This window comes from Saccostrea cucullata, unplaced genomic scaffold, assembly GCF_032062105.1.
Source record: "Saccostrea cucullata isolate Sc308-1 unplaced genomic scaffold, CSIRO_AGI_Scuc_v1 ctg670, whole genome shotgun sequence".
In the NCBI taxonomy this organism is placed as follows: domain Eukaryota; kingdom Metazoa; phylum Mollusca; class Bivalvia; order Ostreida; family Ostreidae; genus Saccostrea; species Saccostrea cuccullata.
Genome location: NW_026927351.1, coordinates 226,336 through 235,934, shown reverse-complemented (window position 1 = coordinate 235,934; position 9,599 = coordinate 226,336). Strand labels below are relative to the sequence as shown.

At 33.2% G+C, this 9,599-nt stretch overlaps 1 protein-coding gene across 1 annotated transcript; it reads right to left on the bottom strand.

Moving 5' to 3' along the window:
- Positions 1-5,061: 5,061 nt before the first annotated feature.
- LOC134274174 (POTE ankyrin domain family member F-like) lies at positions 5,062-8,054 on the bottom strand. The gene is made up of 2 exons (XM_062756432.1): positions 6,162-8,054; positions 5,062-6,006 (listed from the first exon to the last, which is right to left on the bottom strand). The coding sequence occupies exons 1-2, from the start codon at positions 8,052-8,054 to the stop codon at positions 5,062-5,064; spliced, it is 2,838 nt and encodes a 945-aa protein (XP_062612416.1).
- Positions 8,055-9,599: the final 1,545 nt, after the last annotated feature.

Sequence of the window (9,599 nt, the reverse complement as noted above, 5' to 3'; positions counted from 1 at the left end):
AGTCATCATTCTGATAGAGTTTATAAACGTCTATAACCTCTGAAAATTTGAGCGAAATCCGTTGAGAAATGAGTGAGATATGAGGCCTCAAAGTTGGCGTCTAGGAAGTAAAAGAAAAAAAAGAATAACTAGAGCAAAGCTCGTTGCAAAGCAACGAGTAGGTCTTCCGTCCTGTTTGACCGGAAGTAGCTTTCATTTTTAACAAAAATTAGAAATAACGCACAAAAATGCTTTGAGTCCTCTAAAACTATGTTAATTAATGCAAAAATAAGCCATTTTAGCTACTTCCGGTTGTACCGGAAGTGACGACGACTGACGGAAAATTAATTATTATGCTCACGAAGACATATGTTATTCAAAAACTTGTCAAGAACGGCAAAAATACGCGTTTTTCGACTACTTCCGGTTTGGCCGGAAGTGACGAAGACGGACGTATTTTGACGACTTCAATAGATTCAACTTGTCATTTTGAAAAACTTTGCTTCTTTGACCTATTACAAATTCTCAATTCTTTTTGAGATATAAAGAAAACAATTTCGGCCCCTCTAGGCCCTTTAATGTAGGGGCCAGCCCTTTTTTCGACATATCATTTGAAAGATCTTGAAATTCTACACTTCTTTTGTTCTATGTGTTTTTACAAAAATATTTCCAGGTAAAAAGATATAGTAGAAAAGTTGTTAAAAATTGTGAAATTCTTGATAGGGCTATTTTCGGGCCATAGCTAGCGCCGACGTGCGGCACTTCCGATAAAAATGAAATACCTTATACATATCTATAGACTTTGGTCTATCATACCTGAAAGTTTCATGTTTCTGTCTTGAGCCATTATTGAGAAAAATGCCGGACAAAATGACCCTTCAAAACTCACTAAATCGCAGAAAACTCGGAACCGGAAGTGACGTCATCAAATTTAAAAAAAACGCCTTAAGTTCATATAATTTGTCATCAATGCTGAAAGTTTCATGAAAATCCATCGAAGCATTTACGAGAAATCGCCTGCACAAAATCGGTAAGAATAATAATAAGAAAAGTTGAAAAGAAACAACAGAATAATAAGAAGGTCTTCCGTTGAAACGAAAGACCTTAATAATCTTTACCATCAGAATCAGTAGAAGGTCTTCCGTTGGAAACGGAAGACCTTAATAAAATGAATTTGAAATCTAAAAGGAGTGTTTAGGTAGCTTTCAATACCTGTTTCATTGTCTTTCATAAATGTTAAAAATGTCTGACACTTTTATGAGTGGCGCTAAACTCTCTTTACCCTACCGTAATCTTAAATATAGATACATAGAAATATTTCTAAGCGGCGCGACTTTGACTAAATGATAAAAAACCTGCCGATGTTTTACAGTGAGCACCTTTGAGGAATGTTTACCTGGGTAGAACTCACGTACGTGACTATCAGTATTTTAAATAATTTATTCCACAAGTGGGTTCAACATGGGTCATACAGGTAAATACCTCTCACTTGCTATAGGAAAAACATTGTACTTTTTGTACATTTTTAATATTTTAACTACCAGCCTAATCGTGTACAGATTTCCTACTTTCACACAAGTTTTATAAATGTATTATGCGTCTTTTGTCATTCGCACAAGTTTGTACAAAGTTAGGCTCATAGTAAACAAAAGCTTTGAAATAAATGACCGTTCTCGATTCAATATAGAAAATCACAAATGTCGGCTAACCCCTGCTGCATTCTATAGGGTTTTGTTCTTTGTATATACGTAAATTTCAGCGGTAAAATTTGTTGAATCTTACGGTTTAGATATCAATCAATGATTTGGGATGAAAAACTTTGCTTAATTTGAATGTTTATTTTTTCACATTTTACCGGGGCCCATAAGTGCACTCGTTCTTTTATACACTATCGACCCTGGAATTTTCATTACGTAAGGCTTCTAGCTGACGTTTAGAAGATGAAAGAATGATTATTTGCAACAATCAATATGTCACATATAAATATAACTACATGTATGTTTATTGGAAAAATTGTTTCAAAAAGTGAGGGAAAAGTGAGACTGAGTGAAAGATAGACAGACGGAGGAACAGACAGGAGATGTACATATAAGAAGAAAACCTATACCCCCTCCCCAATTTCTTCGGTCGGGGGCTGATAAGACTTTTTGAAGAATAAGGGATATATAGAGTATAACATAGAAAATTCTTTGGGATGTGAAATCTATTATTTAAACACCTTTTATATAATTCTATTTTATCGTTTTTTATCAAAAGAACTTTGATTCAACTTATATTATCAAACATAGATTTGACCTTTCAGACATTTTTTTTTTAATTTTTTAAATAAAATCTGCTTAAAAAAAATGGGGTTTTTTTTAACGTAACGGCGTTGAAATGATATTACCTTATACTTAAAATGAATCGCTCTCAAACAAACTTTGTCTTGTTTTAATTAACTTTATTTTTATTTTGGCAGAACCTCACCATACAAATATGTATAACATTATTAGACTTTTATTATAATCTGGTCCGATTTATAGAAAAAAATACTTCTAACGGCAAATAATTATTATTTGGTCCAGAAAATTCGAATTAAGTGTAGAAACGACTAAATTTTCTGAATTAAACTAATAATGTTATCATTCTATTTTATTTTGTATAGTTTTATTACAATCAGTTAGATATTCACTCATTTCTTCTCCATTTTGAACGCCATTTAGAGAAAATTAGAAAAATTTGACGTCCGCCATTTTGAATCGCCATTTTGACCTCTTTAACGCCATTTTCATGAAGGCCAGCATATTTTTATCGGATTCAGCATACTCGAATTAGGTTAAAAAACTATGCTGGACCAAATAATAATTATTTGCCGTTAGAAGTTATTTCTAGCCTTCTTTTTAAAAATCAGGACCAGACTATTAAGAATTCTTCATTTTAAAAACAGTGCATCAACTCAACAGAAAGGTTGCGTACTGTTGATTAAGACGTATTTTTTTCCCCAAAAGATTTCAGAAAACATGGAAGAGTAAGCATACCCTTTGGATCTGCCATACATGTTATTTATTGATCACCAGTATATAACAAACAATTAAGCATGAAAACAATGGTCGACCAAAAACATTGGACTCAACGATATACTGCATCTCTAACAGGACCTTTTGTTTCAACGCAGAATTTTCAAAATGTTGATATTTTAAACAGCATTTTTGATTGACCTATAATTGTAACCTTTTGAAATATAACATTTTAGATGACTGAAATCACCCGGGGAAATAAAAGATTTCGTGGAGCTTTTGAAGAAAAAAATTGGTGCACTTTTGTTGTGACACAGTTCATCCATGCAAATGTGTTGTGAATGAGACTAGAGTCTTACGGATGAGTAATCAAGTTGACATGTACGTGATCAAATTCTCAAATTCTTGTAACTTTAGCAAGCGTCATTGCTTCTTTCACTGACACTTTCGTGTTTGCTACAATCGAAAGCTCACAAAAAATGAATTACTAAGAACCACTGTCATGTATAGGACATTAGGTCAGTCTTCGCAGGTAGGTTAAGGTTACAACCAAATATTCTACTTGCCTATATGATATGACGTCATAGTAAGCTATATGACGTGAGGTTTAGAGATAATAATTTCTTAAAATCGATATCTAAGATTGATTTGAAGTCGTAAAGATGAATCAAAATATGCAGAGGCATACTGTAAACGGAATTTTGTCGTTCCTGGGCCTCTGTAGTTATCACAGGGGTTACACACCAAACCCGTGACGTCATAACTGTTGATCATGCAGTAGCAGAGTGAAACTGAATCGTAACGAGAATTGATGTAAACAAACACAAGAAATTGGAGTTTAAAAGCATTTAGAATGAATATCATGTGTGATTCTTGTGGGAATAAAGCGTATGAATAAGGTATGGTAATATAATTTTGCAATTTCCTCGTAGAATTTATAGCAGGGAGGGTGTTTACATGCCGATCAGCCTTTCCTCTGTCGTTCGTAACAAAAAAGATGCAAAAGTTCAACACTACGCCGCATACCTTGAAACTTAATTTTTGTTTCTATCTAAAGTTCTTATTCTTTTGTTTTTGAAAAGTGCTGCTAGAATCGTATGGTTTACGGGAATTGATACTTTTTTTTCAATGTTATGAACAAAATGTAAAAATTTTGGGAAGGTTCCGTCCGAAATTGTTGAATAATTATTTCTATAATAGGACAGCACGATTCTAGCAGCACTTTTCATGGTACAGAGATGTTTTTACATAACTATTATTATAAATTGAAACTAATTATCCCTGGGGTAGTGTTAAACTTTTCACTTTTTCGTTAAGGCATATTTTCTAATTATAGACGTCACGTGGTGACGTCGTGGTGAAGTGCCTCCTGTAGTATAAGTGCCATTGAAGTCTATAGAATGCATAATTATAGCAAAAGTTTATCCTTAACTTTTCCGATTTATTAGTGTTACATAATTATAAAAAAGTGATAATTCGCCGAATTCTGATCCATGTGCTGCCTTAACATACCTGCGTTGATGTACGCTCGCATAATGAATACATTTGTATCATGTAATATGACATCTTTTTTTTTTCATCTGAAAGAAACTTCATATCACACCGAAGAAATCACCTGTTAAAGGATGTATGAAGACTTATTAGATTAAATTTAGGATATAAAATTTATTTGCACTCTTGCAATCAACATCTACCATTTTTGATAATAATATACATGTATATAATTGTTTGAAAATTTCATTCCCTGTGTTAATTGTAAAAGTAATAAATAATTCTTTATTGTTGAGTGACAATTTCACCCGACCAAGCAATGTGCCATGTATATCAGCCAATACAGATTCATATTCATAATTAATTAGGATAAAGGTTTTCATTACTTTGACTTTAGTTATTGTAAAAAAGATATAGACATTTCGCATATCATTTACAAGTTGAAATGCATGAATGTTATCCTGATCATTTTTTAAGTTTCAAGAATAGAAATGCTGAATTGAGATACCGGTATTTAAAATGCATTGGTAAAGTAATAGGGCAATGGTACATACTTATTTTATCATTGAAAATAAACAACAAAACAGCTATAAAATTAAAAGTAATGCATAGGTCCCTTGTTATCAAATTCATCTTTAGAATATAAATCGCATAAAAATAAGTCTGTTGAAGAAATCTTTGATCCTCCTCTCCACGCAGAAAGATTTCTGTCAGGAGGTGTAATGATATGGAACTCTTTTGTTTCCCCAACCAAGCCTCTAATTTCTTTCTCCAGGCGCTCAGGAAATCCCGGAAGCATTGTAGATCCACCAGCAAGAACGATGTTTTTAAATAATTCTCCCTGGATGTCTTTATCGCAGCTTTCAATTACTTTAACAACAATTTCGTGTATTCGACAATCTTCGAATAGTACTTCCGGGCATTGGAATTTCTCGGCACCGATAGTAATTTCAGTACCATCCGATAGTTCACACTCGTCGCATTTAATATTTTCTTTCTCAATATTTGGGTCACTGGCAACGTAGCAAAACTTTTCTTTGATCCCTCGGGTACGTATTAGTCCAGCTGGTGTTTCGGCAATGTCCAACATCTCCATGAGTTTTTTCGTGAGCCCTAGGCCATTGCAACCCCAATTTCTGACAGCGTGTTGAATAATGCATCTGTTAAAGATTGGGACGACTTGGCTTGTACCTTCCCCAAAATTGATAACCACACCTGTCGAACGACCGGAAGCAAACAGTGATAGAATAGCTTGGTTTACGAGAAGAACAGCACGTGGTTTAAATATTTGAAAGAGCAGTCGCATCAGTTGTTGTCCATCTTCTGTTTCAGTAATCATTACCATAACGTATTGAGAGACATCATCAACATCGATTTCATGCTCTATTGCATGGCATAAAATTTCTACCATATCATCCCATTCCTCAATTTGGCCATTGACGACAGGGTATCGGACTTTAAGTACTGGTACTTTGCACTCTGCCTTCATTGCTATCAGTAAAATGTTATTTTGTGATGTATGCTGAAGGGAAATAGCAATCTGAAAGATATTCAATTTAACATACTCAATGAACAGTTGAACAGTTAATCGACATATACTTTGAATTTATCAAATGATATGATTCTAGATATATCGAAAACAATTATTTTGTTAAAAGTTAAATAAATCTGTAACAAAACTATGATAATACATACGTTCTTTTTAGGTTCACCCACAATATTGGGAAAGCAAGCTTTGGGATTTTCATCACCAGCAAAGCCTGCCTTGACAGTTAGCGATCCAGCATCAATCACAACTGTTTTATCTAATTTTTGTACGAACTGTATGTTATCAGCTTCTCTTGTGAACGAAAAATTCTCTGGAATATTTTTAGACTCTGATGTGTTATTCTTTACTTCAGAATCAATCTTCTCCGTGTCTTGTTCCGAATCAATTTTCTCTTTGTCCAGTTCAGAATCAATCTTTTCTGTGTCTTGTTCAGAATCAATCTTCTCTGTCTCTTGTTCAGGATCAATCTTTCCTTTTTCTTGTTCAGAATCAATCTTCTCTATGTCTTGTTTGGAATCATTCTTCTCTTTGCCTTGTTCAGAATCAACTTTTTCTGTGTCTAGTTCAGGATCAATCTTTCCTTTTTCTTGTTCAGGATCAATCTTCGCTGTGTCTTGTTTGGAATCATTCTTCTCTTTGCCTTGTTCAGAATCAACTTTTTCTGTGTCCAGTTCAGAATCATTTTTTTCGCCGTCTTGTACAGAATCAATCTTCTTAGTGTTTTGTTCAGTATCAATCTTCTTAGTGTCTTGTTCAGCACCAATCTTCTCAGTGTCTTGTTCAAAATCAATTTTCTTTGCGTCTTGTTCAGAATCACTCTTCTCTATGCCTTGTTCAGAATCACTCTTCTCTATGTCTAGTTTGGAATCAATCTGCTCTTTGTCTTGTTCAGAATTAACTTTTTCTGTGTCTAGCTGAGGATCAATCTTTACTTTTTCTAGTTCAGGATCAATCTTCTCTGTTCCTTGTTCAGAATCAACTACTAGTATTTCCGTGTCTTGTTCAGAATTAATCAATTCCGTGTTTGATTCACCATCAATGTTATCAATGATATCAATTTTTATTTTGTTAGAACAAGTATAAATCTTCTCTGTATCCGATTCAGTATTAATATTCCCGTTCAATTCAGGGACGTTATCACCCCTGTTAACTAGGAACTTAACGTCATCTTCTTTATCTGCAAATTTGGATTTATGTTTTGAGCAGTTTTCAGGCAATGTCTTATCTTCCCGAGTTTCCTTTTCTGAAGTCTCTGCTTGAGCTCCGACTTCATTTTTCTGCCCATCAGCCCGAGAGATTTCTTCTTGTTTCTCAAAATTGATTATCTCTGCACCAACGTCAGAATTAGTCTTCTCTGTTTTGCAATCAGTTTTCTCGGTGTCAAAGTCAGAGTCCATTATTTGATCAGGTTCAACTTCAGAAATAATCTTATCAGGTTCAACTACAGATGCAATCATCTCTTTCTCAAATTCAGAATTTTCAGAGCCAGAACTGTCCTTTTCAGGTTTGGAGTCTTCATTTACTGCTTCGCCCTCAAAATTAATTTCTTTTAAGTCAATATCTGATTCTCCCCTCTCTTTTTCACATTCTAATGCCATACCTTCTGAATTTATTCCATTAGCCGTAAAACAATTCCCCTCTTTGTTATTCTCGAGAGACGTCGTCTCTGTGTCAAAATCAGAACTCTTTTCTTCTCGGGAAAATGTCTTTTCTGCCTTTTCTTTTAAAAAATCAAGCATAATTTCCTTTTCTTTAGTATTCTCACTTGTAAAACCGTTGGTAATTTCACAAATCATCTCCACTGTTTGTACTTCAACATGTGTCTTTGCTACTCTATGTTCAGTTTCGTGAAAATTTGACTCAGTTTGCACTTCTATGTCCTTCTTCTCTATGTCAATATTGAAAAACTTCCATTCTGTCTGAACCCCAGTGTCCATCAAACATCCGAATTCCTTAGCTTTTAAATCTTTTTCGATAAGTGAAATTTCCATCTTTTCTTCATTAAATTCAGAATTCCTTTTTTCTGTGTGAAAATCCATTTCTTCTTTATTAGTCCTTAAATTTGAATTCAAAATTTTTAATAATTAAATGTCTAACCTGATTACAGAGACAGTGCTCATGGCTCTATAAAAGCATACTAATAAATATGCGTGAATTCAAACAGAAAAGGTATATATAATGTATATATTACATGTACTATACAAGCTTTTAAGACGTTTGCTATGTATGGTAGCCTTTGGTTTCCATAATTACAACAAGAGAGTGTATTTAAATTTTCCGGATTCAAAGAAACACATAAATATCACCTAAAAGATTATTTTTTTCTCAGTTTGCAAGATAAAAAGTTACTGTAACATAATCATTGGAGTTGTAATTATAAAAATTTTCCGTGGAACAATTGTCTGTGATTGGTAAAACCTCTTGATATAACGTAAAGCTGTTACTTTAAATCATCCTCTAGAAGTTTGGGACTCAAGGACATATTGTACATGTAATTGTGTAGAAATAGGTTTGAAGAATTTGTCGTTTCAATACAATTACATTCGAAAGCAAAATTCAAAGAAACATCAAAGATTCAACAAACATTTTCAAACTTTTAATGCTTATATTTCTGCACAGTAATCCAATTTTACAAAATTTGACAATACAATTTTGGTATAAAAATACAAAATAACATATTTTGCATTTGATTGCATCTATGTCAGTCAGTTTGTCAGTTTTTTCCCTCCCAGGCTAGATCAAGGAATCTATGCATAATTTAAATAACTGTGCCGATAGAAAATTTACAAAATCACCAAAACTAAATGTACTCGTGTATAAGATTTGTAAAATAAGTTCTTATACTAGAACCATCTTTCTAAGAATCAGACTTTTCGAGTGATGTCAGAGTTAAGTCATACACTTAGTTCAGAGTCAAAATAAAGGTGTTGACTGGGAATCATTGCGGCCATTTTGAGAATACATAAACACTTTAATTTGGAAACAGCTCCTTATGTCTTGCTTTTAAATGCATCTCTTAAAAGTAAATGATACAGCAATATTTAACTTTCACATTGATAAAATTATTTCGTTTTGTGTTTTCATTTTTGCCAACTTTCTTTTATACAGTTCATCTCTTTGATGATCGATAAAGTTTAAATACCACTGTACAATATTGGGACAATGCATTTAACATAAGTTTTAGTGCACTGAAAAGATGAAAGTGATTGATTTTTTTTTTCAGGTTGAGGGCTTAATATTTTATATTAATACCTTTCTTTAAAGAAAGAAGAAGAAGAAACGTTCTCATTAAATAAGGTTTAAAATTACAGTGTATGATTTAATAGCAATACCTTTTCACCATATTTTCTTAAATTATTAGAAAGAGATAAATATACATTACGAAGAATAGCTGTCAAAATCTAGGGCACATAGATTCCAAGTATACCATTGTGCATATATGTAAACATATCCTAATTACCAAGGTATATTCGCAGTAAATTGCCAAAAATGTACATATGAGGAATGAAATTTTAATTAAAAGGATTAACCCCCCCCCCCCCCCTCTGTAATTAGAAAATAAAATTTTATTCTCTTCTTCTTGC

Bases quoted from the DNA above. Each gene is read 5' to 3' on its own strand.
- LOC134274174 (XM_062756432.1), bottom strand. From the start codon at position 8,054: ATGGATTTTCACACAGAAAAAAGGAATTCTGAATTTAATGAAGAAAAG. The intron at 6,007-6,161 runs GTATGTATTATC...AATATCTTTCAG, and splicing joins TGGGTGAACCTAAAAAGAAC to ATTGCTATTTCCCTTCAGCA.